The 20,810-nt window shown below is 38.8% G+C and overlaps 1 protein-coding gene across 1 annotated transcript in view; it reads right to left on the reverse strand.

The window, feature by feature from the left end:
* Window positions 1–1,235: 1,235 nt before the first annotated feature.
* Window positions 1,236–20,810, reverse strand: part of PRTG (protogenin) — a 76,624-nt gene continuing 57,049 nt past the window's right edge. The window contains exons 12-20 of the mRNA XM_015872803.2: window positions 12,512–12,607; window positions 11,894–12,080; window positions 10,766–10,893; window positions 9,869–10,039; window positions 7,386–7,568; window positions 6,137–6,257; window positions 5,046–5,211; window positions 4,211–4,315; window positions 1,236–3,202 (exon numbers count right to left, since the gene is read on the reverse strand). Of these exons, the coding sequence (XP_015728289.2) occupies window positions 2,813–3,202; window positions 4,211–4,315; window positions 5,046–5,211; window positions 6,137–6,257; window positions 7,386–7,568; window positions 9,869–10,039; window positions 10,766–10,893; window positions 11,894–12,080; window positions 12,512–12,607 (1,547 nt within the window). The 3' untranslated portion in view covers window positions 1,236–2,812. The remainder of the gene's footprint in view (window positions 3,203–4,210; window positions 4,316–5,045; window positions 5,212–6,136; window positions 6,258–7,385; window positions 7,569–9,868; window positions 10,040–10,765; window positions 10,894–11,893; window positions 12,081–12,511; window positions 12,608–20,810) is intronic.

A 20,810-nucleotide genomic window follows, 5' to 3' on the forward strand; every position in this document is an offset into this window, starting at 1 on the left:
AATAATTAATGTCTAACTAAGCTTGCTTATATGCTGAGGTAACCTTAAATATCTTTGGTTTTCTTTATTTGCTGATAAAAAGTACCTTAATTAAAAACAAACAAACAAACAAACAATGTTTATCAGAATTCTGGGTGCGCTGCACTCCAGTACATCAAATATTTTGATCTCTTTGGCTACTGACTTTTATATTAAACTGACAAAACTTATATGTAGTCTATTCCTCTCAAATTCTCCATGGATTAAACTACAGAACGAGTTTGTGGATGAAAAAGCTTAGAATGTGAAGTATTTGCCTGTAATGAAGGTCATAACATTCCAGGCGATTATCAGTACTTACAGCAAACACGTCTTTGGAGAAGCAAATAGTTACCATCTGCATATCAGCTCTTTCTGAATGAAACTAACAAAAGGGGCTACTCTGAAAGATGAAGTGTGAAACTTCATGCTACAATTACACATTCTTAACCTAGTTTCAGTTAATTCACACTTTTCCTAACTAGAAACAGTACTCTGCTATACACTAAACATTCTGTCTGATGAGATAAAAAATAAATCTTTGGTGAAAAGGTTTGCTTTTTCTTCAGCAAGTAGAAAAAAAAAAAACTGTTCGAAAATATCTTTTTTTAATACTGTACTGTTGATCAACTACCTGCTGAGGAAAAAAGTTACGCTTGGAAGTCTTTGGAGATATCTGCTGGTATTATTACAATTTTCTTTAAAGGCTCTTGTAACAACAAGGTAGTTAAAACTGTAGAAGCATACAACTCGTCTATGCAATCAACTGTTACAATCAATAGCAGCCCTACTGCTGGGTTTTCTCGTTAGTAACTACTCGTGCAATAAAATGTATTCAGCTCCTCAAACCGATAGCTTTTAGCTCGTTCAGTTATTACAGGAAAATATGCGGCTTCCTTCTCTTCTATGGAAAATTATTTGGTACAAGATTATTTTAAAAGCCTTTAAGTCATCACTGTTATGAAAAGGTGAACAGGTACTTTCTGATTCTGAATTAGCAGTTACAAGCTTAAGAAGTACAGTAACAACAGGATGATTTGTGAAAACAAAATGTACAGAACAGCAGGGCTTACTGATAACTTTCTGACCACCTTTTGATACATACAGAACAATACAAAAGTCAGCCTGGCCTACCTTAAAGTCAGAGAAGTTCCACCAGACTTAAACAGAGCCAGGAGCTCCTATGGTTGCTTTCTCACAATATTACATTTTAAACCTTTTTTTCTTTTTTCTTTTTTTTTAAAGTAAAATGAGGAAAGCAAAGAAGAGGACTGGATCATTATATAGGCAAGTTTATAACATTGGATAAATCCAACCTCCTTTCTCTCTTTCTCTCTCTTCCTCCCACCCCCATTAAGAAATAAAACACGATACCCTGTCAGTTTGCTCCACATTTTCATGAGGCAGCTCAAAGTAACAAACTGTTCCCTGAGTACAGGAAAAACAAACAAACAAACAAAAAAAAAACAAGCACCACAACACACTAGAATAACTTTTAAAAGAGGTAGTATAAAACAGGAATTGTATGGGTTCAAGGCAGTAGCACTACTTGTGTCCTTCAACAGACTCTTCAACTAAAGCTCTGGCTTTTTATTTCTCATGGTAGATTTTTAGATCGGCTTATGTCACTCCCTGAGCTAGAATTCCTGGCTAACAGCATACTAGGCAAAGGCAAGGAGCAGGGTTGCATCCCAAAAACAGCTCTGAGACATACCATGATGCTAGCAGTGCTTTCAGCATTCAAAGCTGGGTAAAAAGTGAACTACAAGCTCGTGATGCAGTTTACTTATAACATCTAAGAAGAATTTAAGGCATCTTTCCAAAATCCAAAGCAACTTTTTAGTATGTATAAAGGCATAAGGCAAATCAGTAATTTCATTATATATAATGCAAGGCACCATTGCTAAGTACTGCAATACCAGAGTACTCAGCATTATTATCTATTCCATGTCTCTTAGGCAGAGTCAAACTGCTTGGAAATACTGAATACTTCTATATTTTGCCATGCTTTCTAGCATTAATTGTCAATAAATTGATAGTGTTTGTCACCGTGGGGAACTCAGTGTGCCCTAGAGCCCTAAGGATACATCCTGTCAGCAGTCGTTGGCACAAGTTTCTGGGGAAAGGCACTGTCCTAGGCTTCCTGGAGCTATGAGAAATCAAGAGGTATAAAAGATTTCATGTGGCTGTACAAACGGAAGCACCAACTCCAGTTTCTGCAATTTTGAGCATTGCTGAGATCAGCCACATTAAAACATTACATTTTCTATTCTGAGATATCCTTCTTTTTAAAGACAGAGCTTCAGCTAAACAATCTTGTTCATCTACCTATACAACTCCCTGGTTACTGAGCATACACGCACACAAACACACACATTCTATACGCAACTGGGGAAAAAAAAAAAAAACACCTAAAATAAAACACTACTAGGAAGTATCATCAGTTCCATAACTGAGACCAATAGAACACAAACGAGGTAAAGCAGTTGTCTTTCAGAGTTCACCTCTCGGCAAACTGAGGTAGATAGTCAGCAAAAGAGCCAAAAGACTTCCCTTTGCTCCAGTGACATATTTTCAACTCTAGTCAAAAATCTTCTCTGTCCTTTCACATTTGTTGACCATCAAACATTCAAAACAAATGAGTTAATCAAACAAAAAACCAAAACCCATTCAACAGAAATATGGGATCACCTGTTGAGTTAGTCAGGCTTTCCACAATATAACTTTGGCTCCCTGTTCATTGTCCTTCGAACAGACATACACTACAAGAATGTCTGATGTGGTCCTAAGGGTTTCAGTTTTGCACTGCAGAGTGTATCTGAAGAGGTGAGGTAGCAGGCTGGTCAGTAGCAAACAGCAGTGGAGATTCTTTGTTGTTACTTACGGTAGAATTCATCACGTTCTTACCCAAGTCACTGCTTACAAAAGGACTGGTAGCACAAAGAGTGGCACTTGTCACAGAGGAGAGGTGTATCTCATCATTGGACTCATGTGAAAATCTTCCTGAGTCACCAGTCTCATGACTTCCCTCACTGTTGGCTGAATGCTCTGTATCAGCAGCAATACTGAATGGCACCTGGAAGTTAGACTGCTGGCCAGGAGAGCTGGGGGAGTCATCTTCACTTATCAGCACAGTGGTACCTGGCTGATAAAGACACACTGCCTGGACAAATCTTCTCTGAGGCTATATAAAAAGCAGAGAGGAAAAGGTTGTTTAGTCTCTGAAAAGCTACCAAATAATTTCAATTTTTATTTCAATTCCTAGCTCCTATTGATTCAGAGTGCTTCCAACAGCACTTAAACGGAACAACAATATGGGCTTTGCTATAGGAGATTAAGAAGAATCAGTTTCAAGCCTTGCTCACTCCTTTCTCTTCCACACTAACTGATAAATCTCTTGCTAAGCATGGCTTATCAAGGATGATTTCACTGGAAAGATCTCAATTGTTTTTTCTTTACACTTGGTAGAGCTGTTTCCCATCCCTTCATGCATATTACTTAAGCATTACTTCTTGGGTCACAGCACGTATTTTGCTCACAGAAACATCAGAAATGTACAGCTGCTCTACCTTTATTATTCATTAAACACAGAAAAGCACAATATATTTTAGTACTCTATAAAATTAAGCTAGATGTTCCATAGATGTGAATTTGCACCATCACGTTCAGGATTTGGTTTAGCATTTCAGTATTGAACTGACATTTTTGTACTTCAATTAGCACATCCAACCAGGGCAACAGTTTTAGAATCAAGGCAGTTATAGCTCAGATTCTAAATTTCTTCAGTACTTTGGATAATTCACTGGTTTCTCATTGGTTGAGCAAACATAAGGTTTTAGCTTAGTCAGGATAGCAGGGGATTTTTAGATGTTTATACTTAATTTGCATTTACATAAAGTCTCTGCGGGTGTACTGTAAATGCTCTGCACACACAGTATACAGAAATCTGTCTGCTCACAAAAGAGAACAGGAAAGAAAGTTATCAGTTGACTGTAAAGAGTTGAAATATTTGACAACTTGGGACAGAAAACGGGAAGTCCACAAGGTAGAACACCATCAACCTTAACAGAAGTAAAACGTTTCTATTAAAAATTAGACCACTAATGCTTTTCAACACACAGAAAACTCCTTAAAGTCCTTTGCAAACAAAGGGTAGTAAAGATTGTGCATCTCTGCATGTTAGACCAATTACCTCCTCAGTCTTCATCTTCTTAGTATTCTGGAAGAACAGCCACCTCTTCTTGCAATTGGCCTTTGTGACAGGCCCATAGCTGTTAATAATAAGATCGGATCCCCCCTACAAAGAAAAGAGAGAGGAAGAGAGATAGACATTTACTTTAGCAGAATTCATTTCTAAGATATTTGAATGTGACCATTCACAGACAGCGTCTGTGTCTGCACAGAGCTCAGTTTCCATTGTTTTCCACCTCTGGCCTAATTCTTCAAAGAACAGCTCAAATCAAGTTTGCATTTTTTATGGAATATGCCTTAAATCAATACATCTGTATGTGAAAGTAATCTCCAAGAGATACTACACATCCACTGACACTTCCTGCCATCTAGATTAATCTACAATTTGGCAAATGTAACTCTCCTAACAGTAAAAATACAGGAAGATTTTTAATCTCCTTAGTGTCTCACTTGACTAGATAGTACATCGGCACTGACTTTAACTAGAAGCCAAAAAAGACACTCACCTATCTCCTGGTCTTAGAATGGAAGCTCCAGACTAGCAAAGACATCCCAGCACCCCTAAGCTGATGGACATTTTATCCTCTGACGGTGTGCCAGAGCCAAAAGCTGCAGAGTGCAGCTCAAGACAAAAGCATTAAACCTGTAGCTGAACTTGAAAATGAGTCTTGAAGATTTGATCCTGGATTGCCTTCCACACCTGTGCTTGTCCCGTTAGAAGAAAGCTGTTGTGGTTTTGTAGTGTATATATTTTAATTTTGATAGCGACTCAGATGTTGTAACAATGAATTACAAGGAACGATTTCTGTTTTGGTAGTAAGTAAAGCTCACAATACCTTAGCATCAACGAAGCTGTTTCCCACTATCATTGGCAATAAGGATTCTGCATTCTCTGCGATTCCTTCAATGCTCTTCTCCACCTCATTTGCACTGGCTAACGAGATGTTGGTATGTGACAGCTGGTCAGGGCTTTGCTGCACAGGTTTAGGAGCAGATGTTTTCCTACACAATGTTAAGTGGGAATAAAATTGACCCATAGGAAGAAAATACATAGAATCAAGGACAAAATTCTAGGTTATTATTAATCATGCAATATCAGTATATTGTTAGTATCTACATTTTGTTATGCAATACTCCCAGTTATCATGAAATTTAAATGTTATTGCTTGTGACAAAAATAACATCTGCTTCCAGTTGATCACGCACAGGCTACAAACAGAAAGGAATTCTCATGATTACTAACATAACTTGGGTGAAGCAGCCACTATTGATAGTAAGACCTTCCTAACATGCTACCCAGAGACTCTCAAACCGTATTTTCTTCTGTGTGTGTGCTGAAAAATCTGTTACTAAAATACACTTTTAAACAGTTTTAAAAATACATATTTTCAGTAATTTATTCTGATCCTACAGTTATGGGAAAAGTCACTAGGGCCAGGTTAGGCCTCACAGCAGCTAATGACAAGGAAAACATACGGTGGCTTGCACCAGTGCAGTGAAACTGCCTTATGAGTCTGCTTCATGGCAAAATTCTTCTCATTTAGCAGCACTGACAGGTTAAAGCCCTGCAAACCAGATCTGGACAGACTGCAGGGTTAAGCATGAGGAACAGATGATGTAAAGTAGTATGTTTATCTGACTCAAAAAACTCTTTTATTTGGAAAGATGTTTTGTATTTAGTTTTCAAAGCATTACTGACTCCCTCTGTGGGTTATTCTGTCTTTTCATTGTAAAAGGGCCTCAAGCAGAGTAGGAAGAGCCAACATAAGGAGAGACTTTGCTTCCACTTTTGCTGGGGAGATGTGAAAAAGCAAAGCGCTTTGAAGAACTTAGCACTCTTGTAGAAGAATGCATGTCTTAAGTGACTTGTGCTCATATACAAACAGGGCGTTGAAAACGATCTCACACTTCAAGAACAAAAACATACCTGGCTTTACTGCGATAAATTAAGATCAGGATGCAGATAAGGATGCAGGTCAAGGCTATGCAAACCCCAACAACAATGCCAGTCATTGATTTTTGATCCAGATGGTAATAGTCAGAATAAGCTATAGTAAAAAAGAATATTAAAAGGCTCAGAAAGTAGGAAGAATTACCTCCTGCTCCCTATCAGGAAATGAATTAACAGAATTACATTCACAATCACACCAAAAATGAGATTTCCCGTCGTCCTCTGTCATACATTTTGACACTTCTGAAGAAGACGCTTGTAACCCAAATAGAGGAGTGTGTGCAGCAATGATGTGGGAGGGGAAGAAGGGACAGCCCCACATTACAGTCTCAGAGCAAAGAAGCCTGGCTCCAACCCCTTCCTACTGGATCACAGACAGAAAAGGCTTGGAGAATTCCAGCCACTGTCACCTAGAAAGGTTTTACACTTTGACATCATATGTCTATCAACCTAATCCTGAGTGCATGACTGTGGTTATTCAGGCCTGAAATATGACTGAATTTCAGAAAGGGAGAAAACCTGAGCAAGAAAAAACTTTGTGTGAATCACAATTCAGTGTATAACGGTGAGGAAGGATTAAAAGTTTCATATACCTGAATAATTACTAGCTCTGGTCCCACAAACATCATTAAAATCTCTGAGAAGTCACCATGACAAATCCCATTCTGTGACAGACAAGGCCAATTATTCTTCTATTGTTATATGGAGAAACCACAGAACTTGCCTTGATTTCACCAAGGTAGCACAGCGCATACTGCTCCTTCAAGAGCTGCAGGTGGGGCTGAATTCTGTGGTGAAATCATATGCTGGTATTTCACTGGCAGGTTGATTTAGGTTGCTGGAATTCTAGGAGCCAGCAAATTTCAACAGATTTGAGATGCCATCTAATCTCTGCTGAGCTGTCTGGTTCTAACTGACTCAGTGCTATTGGCATCTCGAGCCAGATAAAGGACTTTGAGGAAATGCCTCAGCAAAGTTAGTAAAATTCAAAATAGTTACATATGCCCATTTGACAAACTTCCAACTTCTGAGGAATTAAACCAGTTCTGAGTTGCACTGAGACAGAAATCCCCAAATAGATTCATTTAGAAAGAAAATGCAGCACTGTTAGGACCACCTCACAAAACACAGAATGGTTTATCCAGAAAGTAGCTGCAAGTGCAAAGAAACAGGGATCTTTTTTTCTGGTACTTGTGATAGAAGTAATCGGAACATTGCTACTGACCTGTGGAATCTCCTGAATCCAAGCGTTTAGGCCTCTGATTAGACTCTGAAGTCTCTTTTGGCAAGACAGCAAGTTCCACCGCATTTGAGAAGGGTCCTTCTCCCACTTCATTGGATGCTGCTATTTTGACCAAGTAGACGTTTCCTGCTACAAGATTTTCCAGCAAAGCCATAGTCATTGCTCCTGTGAAAATATTAATATATAGCTCCAGTTAAACAATGGGAACAAACTGAGATGTTATAATTGTACCTCTAAGGAGATGCTCCAGTTGTTAGCCAGACTTTCAGCCACAGAAAGCAGAAGAGTAGGTATCCTTCATACACTAATTTATATGCCTCCTAGATGCTCCTAGATGGAATGGCACTGTACTGTGAATGTCAATAAAAGTCATTATATCAACATAATTCATGCTCAGTTTAACAAATTTCAGGTCTATCTGGTAAAATGAACAGGACAGACTTGGAGAAGTACATTACACCATGCTTTTAAAATGAAATTAAACCCTATTTGGACACGTGTAGGCTTCCTTGATTATTATGCATCTAAGCTGTGCTACTAAAATAGCAGGGAAAATGTCTTTCTCACATTTCAAGGATTCATTTCCTGAAATCACCAGAGGCAGAAGAAATAGATTAAGAATGTAAACAGGATTCAATTGCATTGTCATAGAAGGAGCAAAACTCCTATCAAAGTCAGTGAGAGTTTTGGCTGTCCAGGCACTGCAGACTGCTGCTTAAAATTGGAACTGCTTTCTCAAATGCCTATGTTACTTCCTGCCATAGAAGTATATTGTTTTTCCTTCCCCAAACAGTGGCAGTTACAAGACCAAATCTATCCCATTCTCTTTCATATATTCCATTTACTTTCTCGAGCTTAAATCTAAATTTCAACCTTTCAAATCAGTTTCAGAACTCAGAATTTATAGTATCACAGGATCATATAAAATATAAGGTTGTTTTGTTGTCAGAAAATAGTATCCATCTGGCAAAGGAGAATCTACTTCAAAAGCTACTTCAACTCTTCCATAAAAGAAACACCCACTAGCTGAAAGCATTTGAAGTAAAATGTGAGGTATCTGTAACCAAAGGAGCTGTAATATTTAGCACCAGCAAGGGTGAAAGGTCGTGTTTCAATATTAGAGGCTTTTTCCCACCATCTCCTTTCAAATCTGCTGCACTGCTAAAGCAAGTAAGCACTTTGTACTGATTTACTGCACAGCAAGTGTGTAAAGGCTGTAACTTCTGATCCACTTGAAAAGAACTAAGGAAGAGAGGGGGAAGTGGCTGGAAGATAACTCACATCACAGATCAGCAACAAACTGCAGCTGTATCTTAATTCTGCCATGTCTAATACAAGCTTGATCAAACTGGCTGTTTTCTGTTGGTGATGGTTTTGTTTTGTTGTTATTAAGCTGGTGGATTGGTGGAATTTTTCAGGCATAAACTGAAGCCTATGCTAGGACTTTTGATAGGTCGGTGATAGCATTGGTTTGTGGCTTTCTTTTTCTTTTTGCTCTGTTATTGTTGGTTACATTGTTTTGGGTGTCTTTGGAGGTATGGGAAATGAATGGGGTTAACATTCCACAATTTTTCTCCAGAAGTTTAGTGCTAAGACAAAACAATGCTGTTTACTGTACAGGATTAGCTGATCTTGACAAAACAAATGCATCTAAAAAAGCCACACCCTGCTTCAACCTGAAATTACATATGGGAGGACTGTCAAAGAAGTATTTGCCCAGTCTTCCCTTTACCTTAATCATTACCTTTCACATCTCACATCTGTACTTGAACTAAGAGTACTACAGATTGTCCTAACGCATCAAATGCCCAAATTCCATGCCATGCCTCCAATCCAAGTGTATCTATCCAACTACAAAACTGGCGATGAACGCTGACAAACACAGTAATACACTGAGATTGATAGCTCTCCATTTGTTCATTCCCTCCAACACATTCAGTGCAGGAACACATGCAAACGTTAATTGTAACTGAGATCCCTCTCAATTTAAGCATCCATGATAAAGCTGTTATATTTTACGTCACCATTTCTTTGCAACTTTTAGTAACATAAAACCCACACATTCGATCTTCCTCTCACAGTTACAGTTTGTGAATATTTCAAAAACTGTCTCAATTTTTGTTCAGGGTTAACAGTCATTTCACTGCTGTTTTTCACAGCAATTTCACACAATTTCTATTTTAGGTCAACCTGAAAAAAACTCTCCTGCTCCAGGAAAGACAAAGTGGGACCACCACTTTTCACAATGGCTGCTGGTTCTCCATCCTCTTTTCAGGAGCAGCACATGGGACAACCACCAGTCTTCAATCAAAACAATTCAGTCTCAATGATGGAAAAGATAACTGTCCTTCATGAACACACTTCAAAAGTCACAATGTTTTGTATGTTCTTCTATATAAGTTAAGAAGCATTCTGTGAGTAGCATCACTGTCAGCCCAGGTCATTCACTCATGATTTTAGTTTACCTTCTCTGTGCAACACCTGCCACTCCCCAGCAATCCAAGACTTCCTGGATGCATATAGGATAGTGTATCGTGTAACAACTGTTTCAGGACCATCAGGTGGCTTCCAGGAAACCAAAGCAGTATCATCTTCTATCAAAGTCACCTTCACTCCTACCGGAGGGCCAGATGGTGCTGTGAGAACAGTAACACAGTACTATTAGGCTAACTCAATTTACATGCAGTTAAACTGCTGTGCAGACCCAATGGCTATTGCTGCATCCCAGATAACATATAAACAAACACATATTTACTGCCACTCAACAGAAACTCTCCTGTTAACTCTGACCTGGCCAATAGCTTAGATTTTTTTTAAACAAGTTCCACATTTTTTTTGCTCGACTCCGAAATAAAACAGTAACTGACAATGCAAAAAACCCCCTGCAAACAGGGACATTCCAAACATGCTGAGAATGTGAAGCTCAGTTAAACTAAAGACGTGCCATTGAAGTTTTCCATTTTCACTCATCAGACTGGCAGGTAAGCAAAACCAACAGCCAGAGTACAAGAAACAACGGTGCAATGTAATAGTCCTACAGCTCCTAAAAGTGATGGATTTTAAAATCTGTTTTCACAGTACCTATAAATGAACCACATCTTTTCAAAAGGTATTTTACATTGTTAATGGTGTACATGTAGCACGTTTTATTTAAAGCTGGTTGCCGACTTCAGGCAGAGTTTGAAAAAGAATTTCATAGTTTAAAAAAACTGACTTCTATTTTCCACTGAGAACAGCACTGTCTGTACACAAGAATCAAGTCTTTCTCCCACAGAGAGCTTCAAATTAATGAGCAGCTTTTTAGGTCATTTGGTGTACGGAACATTTTAGAAGACCTTGTGGTCTTCTCTTAGTGCCCTTACCTTCTGGAAGGGTGGTATGATAGACTACTGGACTCCAGGGACTAGAGAGCTGGTCCACATGCAACCGAACTGCAAATTCATACATGGTTTTGGGTTCAAGACCCTGAACTAACATGTGAGTCTCTGATCTGTACAGATAAAAGAAATACAACAGCATGAAATGACTTGAAGATCCAGATCTCTAATGATATCTTGCCACTCTGAGTAGATTCTCACTGTCAGCTCCACACAGGACAAACCAGTTAAGTTCAGACTTGTGATCCATCCGCACTGTCCAGATGAAAAGATAACTGTACCAACCCTGGAGCTCTCTTGAAGACATTATGTTTTTCATTGATTGTTTTAAGCTCAGGTTCTTATACAAGTTCTTTGGATTCACTGATTCACAAGTCAGGCCAAGAACATCATGGCCCAGACTTGACAGCAGGTATCCTAAATCCAGCTCTTTCCCTGTCTGTCCATACAACACTGTGCTTTAAACTGGAGTAACACAAACTACAGCCACGGTTGAAAAGACACATGCTTTTGGTTTTACCATCTGTTTTTGGTTCTACATCTCAGATCACAGTACAATCACAGGCTAATGCATGCAATTCCCCTTTACATTTATGGCCTCTATCACCCCCCATGTTTAGGGGATCTCTGTGGAACATGAATCTGCCCTACTCATATTGTAGTCATACATATTAATTTTAATATTTATTGCAGTAATTATAATACTGCAACTTACTATTTGATCACAGTGTACTGGAGACAGTCTGCTTTGTTTTGATTCTGGGAAATACAATTATTTCACATATACTAGGGCTAATTCAATGTGATAATACCTACAATGACATCGAATCTCAAGATGATATTATGAAATAGAACTCACTTTATTAAATTTGATTTAGGGGCACAAGGTCACTCAACAATACTTACAATACTTTCATCCTATCACAATAGCAGTAATTATTGCTATTTTCCATGTTATATAGCAAGAATTCTACATGGTGAATATTACATGGTGAAAATCACACAGTCCTTTGTAGCAACTTTTATCCTCCTTAAAGGAAATTAAAAGAGGGTAGAAAGACTGGAAACTGGATCCAGAAATGAGAATTCAAAATACAATAGCACTGCACTTACGTTTGAAGGTACAGAACCAGAGATGCATTCTGCAGTCCTACTGGGTTGCAGCGGATTGTGTAATTAATGACTTGTGCAGATGTAAAGGCAGGCTTTCCCCAGTGAAGGTAGATAGAAGATGAAGTGTTAGCTTTAGCATAGAGATGGTGAGGGGGTGGCGGTGGTGGCACCATGCGATCACGGACAGCTTTTTAAAAGGAAAAGGAAGCTTAAATTATTTAATGAGCCCTATACAGATACTGGTAAGATTAAGAGACAGGTCTGAACCCACAGGTTTAGATTCCAACTTGCTCCTACCCAGTATTATTACCTGCTATTTAGACCCAGGAATCTTGTTCAAGCTATTGAACTAATAAGATATATGGCATATCACTGGTCAGATAGCACAGACAATGCAACGGGGAAAGAAAATGCATTTGGTAGCTCATCTTGTTTCCTCAGCTGAAGCTTGCAGAAACAGAAAAATGTTTCTGACTGGGATAGTACTTATCATAGACAGGATCTTTCTGTCTCTCTGTTTTACACTGAATTGATTACGTACAGGTTAAAATCAAAAGCTGCTAGGATCCCAAAACAACTCAGTCCTTAATAAACACTTCATGCATCTACAACACTTACAGACACATCCTGGAGTGCTGACTGTTTGGTCTGCTTGATAACCTTCTTCCATGTTGTTATACGCCAGCAGTCTTACATGATACTTTCTTCTAGGATCTGTACAAACAGAAAACAAATCATTAGATTTAAGTACAAAATAAGCATTTTCAGGCAGTGAGATAACTTGAATGTTCTGCGTGTTCATTTGAAACTCTGACTGCTACAATCTGTGGACTGATGAACAGGGTGGATGTGCGGATGAATGCCTTTTCTCAGCCAGTCCTGTGAAGTTTCATGAATCTTTTGCTAGACTGTACTGGGATCAGTCACATATACCGCTCTCGCTTCCAATAACCTAAAACAGAATTTTCTAATAGATATCAGAGGGAAGAAGATAAGTATCACATTTCTAGTTTAAACAAACTCACACCCTCACAGCTACAGAACTGGATTTTTTAAAAATAGCATCATTTAGCATATTGAAAATGTTTTCAGTGAATTTCAGAGATCTGTTGAAAAAATAGCACAAGGTCCACAGAAACGAACATTTATTTCTGGATAAACAGGCTGGAATGAAGCAGAGCAAGAAAGGCAAACACAGAAAGACTGATTCAAGCAACAAAGTGGGAAAAGTTTTGGTTCAAGCTTCCCAAAGGATATATAATACCGTAAACAACAGTCACTGTCAGTAATGCCTTTGACTTAAAACTACCACTTCCATGTGTTTTCTTGAAAGCTGACTCTGTCATTCATAGAGGGTCACTGCTCCTGGCTTCAATGGTCTCCCTACTTGCCTTTCTCTAGCCATGTATTTGGGTCCTCATATTACAGTTTGCTGCTGCTCTGGCCACGTCTGTGGGTTCTCACATTGCAGTTCGCTGCTCTTCTCGGTTTTGTTAATGATACACCAGCCTTGATCCAAATAAATAAAATACTACAGAGTTAAGAAATGGATCTTCAGCTTCTCATAGCTACAAGTTCAAACCACCAGAACAGCTGTGCTGCCAGAGCCAGCTTCTCTGCAGCCTACCCCCTTGATTTTGGTAACAAATCTCAGCAGTGATATATATATATATTTCCTCTCCCATTGTTATGGCTACTGAAAAGTACTTCTTTCCATTAATCTTCTAAGAAGGTCTGGACAAATGTTATATAACTGTCCCGGTATCCATAAAATTGTCCCTTTTCAAAATAAACTCTCCTATTTCTCATTTTACCTGAGATTTGACATGGTCTCTCATGAAATAAACAGGAACACACTTCCCTGACATTTTTTCACCACAAACAGGACTTCTGCTGACATCAGACCAATAGCTCCCTCTGCAGTCTCTGCATCAGCAGTGCAATCAACAAATCTCCATTTTATCCTACACAAATAGCAGTCACTTCAGAGTGATGCATTTTGTGAAATGCTTTCATGCTTATTTTGAAACAGGCAGCCTTTTTGTTACTAACATCAGTTTTAATGCAATATCACCGAATACATTTTACATTTAGATTTATTTTAAAATACTATTCTACTGAAATCTAAGCATAGGTGGTAATGAGGAAGATGATCTTAAAATCGGATTTACTTCTTTGATGTCTTTAATGCTAACAGGAGAATAAGCAAGAAAAGCCCATTCCTATTTTTCAAATAGACTTCCTTGTTAGAAGAAAACCATATAAATAGAAAAATGTCATTAAAAAAAGAACTAGAGTAAAATTGTCATTTGCTTTGAAGTTCTCTTTTTACTTTATATTGTCAGTCTAACAGTAGACTTCTGGATTTCCTGAAACCTGGTCAAGACATCAGCTCTCATCACTTCATCAGGGTGATGACTAAGCTGAAGTCTCAAACTTACAGATTCAGGCCAGAGAAAGGGACAACTTTCCCCTGACACAATAACACCAGGCCCAACACCAGCTTGAAGACTGTGGAGCATATTGTCAGTATTGGCTGGACTGTCCTACCACAGCCACTGTACAGTCCAGGTTTGGCACCTTTTGACTTCCATCTGCTTGGGCCAATGAAAGACGGTCTGTGTGGGCAACATCTTTCCAGCATCATAAAAGCTGTGGAGTGGTCAGTCACCTCTACTGGTGCAGATTTTTATGATTGTAGCACGCAGGCTTTTGTTCATCACTGGGAAAAATGCAGAGCTAATAGTGTTGACTGTTGTAAAACAGTACTCTATAGCTGAGAACTTTATCTATCAAATAGTGTTACCGTGTTCTTTGTTATAATTTCCAGGGAAATAAATAGCAGGCATTACTTTTGGAGCAACCTATGCAATAATCTATTTTCCCATCCATTCGTAGAAGAAACTTCAACTCAAGTACTATTTAGCAGATCCCTGATGAGATTCCATGTAGACAGGTGGCTTCCAACCAGCCCAGGGTCACACAGTCTGTACCTTTCTCTTTACAAGTTCCTGCAGAAGAGACCCCTGCTGCATTTCCGCAAGACGCGAGATGACAGACACAGCAATTCATCATCCTGCTGAGCACCTTCAAAAACTCCCTGCCTTTTGAAAGTGGTCACCCAGAACTGATCGTCTTCGCTGTGAAGTGAAGAATAGCTGAGGTCTTGTGCCCTGCTGAGCTGAATGAGGAATCTGTGAGGTCTGTTTATCCTCACTGCTTTTTTTATTTTTTCTTTCTTTTTTTTTTTTTTAACCTGAATTCCTCATTAATGCTTGACTGGGGAGAAGAAAAATGGGAAGTGGTAAAACAAGGGGAGAATTTAACTCCCACGGAACAAAAAAGAATTCAAATGTTTTTGAAGAAAAAAAAAAAGCACTTTTTTTGAACCGACTCATCTTACTTCTGTGTAATGCAAGAAGTTTCAAAAAGAATCACCTTCATAAAGAAGAACCTGTGTAAAAAATGAACTCTTTCAATTGGCCTATGGCATCCAGAATCCAAGGCTGTTTCCACTTCATACACAGTATACACAGTACATCACGGTTCAGCTGGCAGCAAGGCTGGTTTAAACTGAAAGTGATGTGTCACAATTTTTAAGCTGTCACATGTTACAGTTTCTATGGCTGAAAAAATAATCTGCTTGTATCTGTAACTGAAACAGTAACTGAGCTGCATTGCTCAGGTAGTGGTCAAGCAAAGCCTGAATATCACAGCAAAAAGAAGAGAAGCCTACCAAAGAATTTTAAGACAGCGTATTAAGCAGCTGATACAAAACTTGCTTTACAGATCACACGTGCCTAGCATTAGTGAACATCAAACTATCTGAACTATCTGCTGAGATGTTCCTTTCTGTTGATCATAGCTTCACCATGTGCAAAATGAGATAACTAATAACCAGAAGTCTGCCTCAAGTTCCAAGAAATAGTTGTGTCTAATCTGTTTTACGAAAATGTCTAAAAAACCTTGCATTTTGAATGTTATTAACAACTGCTTCACAAGCTTATGATGTGATTTAGTTCTAAACAGCAATCCCCTAAAAGCTTGGCACAAACACGTTCACCTAGCAATTCATCAGCTGGGTCAAATATCCAAAGCCAGACATATCCTTAGAGAGAAGGTTCCTCATCTTTAACCAACACAGGTATCCTGAACAGCTCACACATATATCACTGATGAAAGTCTGCGGATGGCATGGCCACCTATGGGGCTGACAGTCTCAAATTGAGCACATGCCATACATGTACCCCATACAGCAACAGGAGGCTGAGCTCGGAAGTCAGGGAAGTGAACACTGAGGCCATCATTCATGTTCATAACAGACCCAGAAGTATCACTTCTTTCTACAGATAATCACTGCCACTGGGAAACAAAACAGGCACAGCGATTCACATCATCACACCAGCCATCCAACACTAAATGCAATTCAAGTAAAACAAATAAATAAGTAATAAAAGCCCCTCACATTAAAATTTCACCTCTGCCTTTTCAACGTGCTTATGAACAGCCTGGTAACACTGAGCCATTTCATTTAATTCTCTTGCATTTGCAGCTGTCAGCATTTGTGTAGTGGCTGAATGGTTGTTCCCAGACCTGAAGTGAACAGGAGCGATTCTGTAGCCTATTTTCCAAGCGGCTGGATAATGTTTAGTTAATTTGCTCTGCTGAACGTGTCTGTTTGTTTTGCTTATTTGTTTCTGTTTTGTTTTGAATGCTGCTGGCTATGTTAAGTTGCTGTAAAGTTGTCACCTACAACCTTTTTATAGGCATTTTTATTGCTATTACTTAAATCAGCTGGTGAAAAGGACACAAAAACAACACTGTTTGTACACATCAAGGGGCCAACACTGACGGCAATACAAACATACTAGAGTTAATACATAGACTTCATTACAGAAGTGCCTCCAGAGAACACAGAGACTGTATTTTAAAAGACATTGGAGACTGGATGTGACAGCTTCACACAGCACAGTAAGATTTGCCTTGTACTCCCATTTCATATAATTGAAATCTGTCAGTATTTAAAACAGATGAAAAATAAGATCGACCATGTATCTTTGGTAATAATAACCCTATGGGAATTGGAAGAAGGTAAATATGCCTTACAACAATTAATTTAAAAAACATCAAACCAGATACTGTTCCAAACATCACTGCTTTATTTATTTTTTTAACGTAGGAGCACCCTCATTTTCTTATAGCAGTGTTTGTAGCTTAGTCACTGCTCCCTAGTGATGCTCCTCTGGAATCCCGTATCCCATAGTTCACACTCCCATGAAAATCTGCAGGTTCAACCTCAATACTTCTTTCAGCAGAAAGACACACGGGGGAGCCTTCTCCTTGCTTTGCAAATCTATGCACTGGTTCTACACCTATGGCAGAAGTATGGCAAAGCTAAATACTGCAAGTATGAACATTGAACTACCATTTAAAACACAGACTGTGACTTGGAGAAAAACAAGCATTACAGCAGCTGAGGTCTGGCAGAGTTTGAATGACAACACTGTTTTCTCATACCGTATCACTGAGATTTGATCCTAGACATCCTGCTTAGTTTCTTGGAGAGCAGATCGGGAATTCAAAGTAGTTACATGTGTTACTGGTGTGAAAATAGTTTCAGCAAGACAACTATTACAGTGAGTTCAGATATGCCAGTCCTGCTTTCCTGACAAGTCATTTCATTTCCTTTGATTGAGGGAGATTCAGTTATCTACCCAGATGCAATAAATTGATAGAAACTGCAAAATCATCACAATGAACTGAAACTTAATTTCTTTGTGGTTCTGTTGCTCTACAGATGCAGAGAATGGACGTTCACTGGAACATCCATGTAATATTGCAACACGTCAGTTATTCAGTATTTACCACTGCCATTAGCCTGGCTGCTATGTAAAACTTACCATTTTTTTCAGTCAGGGTTGAAGTTGTTACTATAAAGCAACATTCACAAGCACCCATAGGCCTTTTTTTCCTCATTTTCCTTCCCAAAACTTCAAATTTTCTTATGTTCCAATTATAGATGTATTTTTCAGTTAGACATATTTTATGCATACAGAGCCAAGTTTCCAAAGTGTAGGAAAATACAAACAGCCTAATAAATAGTTGTAGGCAAAAGCAACTACAAGTAACAGATACAACACCTCCTCACACCAGAACTAGCATTAGTCTATGTAGGCGTACTCAATTCCATGAAATTCCACTGAATAAGGGGAATTCAGTTCCCCAAGTTCTTCCAAAATGATGACACAAATACATGCTTAAAATAAAAACAAAAACCACCCCAAAAGAAGCAATAAATGGTACTTCTGTTAACCCTTACTGGCCTCTGAAATATGAGAAACTCGGTTTGCTGAGAAGACCACTATGGCAGCTAGAATTATTTGGAGGAAAAGGGAAAAAAGATCCTCTGTTCAGAAGACATTTCCCTAATGACAAAGGTGACACGGGGAGAGGAAGGAACGTCTCTCCCCAACCAATGTTTCAGTTCCATCTGTTAGAGTCATATCTCATTACTGCCAGATGGTGTCCTCATGCACTTCCAATGAACACAGCTGGAAAAACTAGAGGTATCAAAGATTAAATGCCTGTATTAGCAGTTAAGTATCTGAAAGAAGAAAAACGCACTTCTAATCACTTTGCAGCTGGTTAAATATATATATATATGTGTGTGTGTGTGTGTGTGTATATATATATATATATATATTTAAAGCAACTCTCATTCTTAAGTTATCACAATTGTACAGACCAAACTTGTAGTCACTAAGAACAATCAAGTCACTTCCATATACACAGTGGGACCGAAAAAAAAAAATCCATTCTCAAGACATTCTATTATATAATTAAACCTCTCTCAGCTTAAAGGAAACCAAGAACACAACCAACCATAAATCCTAATCCATACACAGTTCCATCCTCCCTCCCCAGAACAACACAGAAAGATGTTCTGACTACATTTTACCACTATCTTCAAGTAAGTTCTCTGCAGAAGACCAGACAGTGCCTACGCCATTCTGATTTTGATAAGTTCATTTTCATACAATTCTTCTATTTCAAGTAAATCTGTGCCATTAAAGACAAATATAAAACACAAAACAGCAGGTTCCATCACCACACTGACAGATACAGCTCCGTAACACTCTTGATTTAGCAGCATCCATTTAGTATTCCCTATTAGCTTCACATGAATGTGCTGTTACCCAAAACATGTCTGGTGTGTACAAACAGCCAAAAATTCTGGCTTTCTGGCAAATGCTTCGTAGAAAGCATCTGTTTACAGGCTAGTTACTCAAGGTTACAAGAAGAGTGCAATATTGCAACCCCTAAAAGCCCTGTCATTGTTTCCTTCAGCTGCTGCATGTTTGTGAAGCTCTGAAGGCCTTGAAAGGAGCCAGAGCAGAGCCAACAGGTCAGGGCTAGATAAAATTAAGAAAGAATCCGAGGTCAGACCATGAAAGAACCCCACCACCACCCTCACCCCCCTTTCCAACCCTCCAGAACTGTGAGTCCACCTCCAGGAACCTTTCATTCAGTCCTGATAAGAAGAGACAGCCATCCACAATCTGGATTTCAGACTTTTAAAATCCTTTTTGAGGAGAGTAAAAGATAAGGAAGCCCAAAGAAAATGAATGTTTTACTACCATTTACTGTTGACTCATTAAAGCCTGGATACTGAGCACACTTTCATACCCTGTTTTGAATGTTCCCATTCTCAGCACTTCAAAAGCAAAATATTGACAGAAATTTAAGTATTTTGGGCTTTGCTCTTGTTTCTAAAAGAATCAGGGCTGCACAGAATTTCTAGGAAGACGAGTTGAGTGGCTTCATGTCCTGAGCTGGGTTTATTAAGTAGAAACCTAGAAACAACTTCTTAAGCCGCATTCAGTATGGTGGCTCTAACAGTTGGGGAAGGTAATAAAATAGTTTTGTTTTATACACATAGGCAACATTTTAAATACTATCTTCTTCCTTTCAGTCCAAACTACCAAAACAGAACTTTACCAGGCAGGTTGGAAAAAAAAAAAAAAAAAAAAAAAAGGTTGTTCTAAGGACAAAACCTCAGTGGCCAAATGTCCATTTTTAATTTAATCTTTTGTGCTGCTGGATTTTTTGTGCGGCCCACAGGTCCATTGTTGGGTAGTGGTCCGGCTGGATAGCTCATTGGTCTGGCTTTCCAGGGTGACTGCGCTGCCCCCAAGCCCATCCCTCCAACACAATAAACTCCAGATAATTATTCAAAGAAGAGGCCAGCAGCATGGGCTGCTCTGACATCGGGTCATGGCCTTTGACATCGAATCTGGGGCTAGCCAAAGTCTGCTCCAAGCAACAGAGGTCCAGGGGAATTATTAAGGGGGAAGGGTGGGAAAGGAAGAACGCTGGGAAATACTATCCTTAAAAATGTACTTTTGAAGCAAAGTAATGTAAATACAGCAGAAACTTATTAGGAAAATAAGCAAATACATTTCAAATATACTAGTCAAAAGGAACAGGGAGAAACACATCGATTTTAACGATAACATAAATCTGAGAAGCCAAAGGATTCAGGTCTGTTCCCCTCAAAAGCAGGTATTCCCTCTCAGATTAAGCCCTATATATGTATCTGAGTAATGGAAAAAGAAGAAAATCAAATTTAGCAATCCTGTTCTATTCTGGTTTTTACAGTCTTGTCCAGGCTCTAGATATGTAATTTCTAAGCACCAGAGGTTGATGTTTCATTTCAATCCACATTTTAAGTATTAACTTTTTAATATTAGTTTCTGAGAGGGTAAAAACTGCCAGCATCTTACATCTCGTGCAGTTTGTTCTTCAATTTAAAGGTAACTTCAAACAGTTAGAACAAAGACGGCCTGTGATACTCGTGTTTTCCTTTGCAAACCAAATAACTGAGGAGGAAACTAAGCAATTTGTTCTTTGTACAACA

Source organism: Coturnix japonica, chromosome 14, assembly GCF_054131305.1.
Source record: "Coturnix japonica strain WE chromosome 14, WE-NBRP24, whole genome shotgun sequence".
NCBI lineage: Eukaryota > Metazoa > Chordata > Aves > Galliformes > Phasianidae > Coturnix > Coturnix japonica.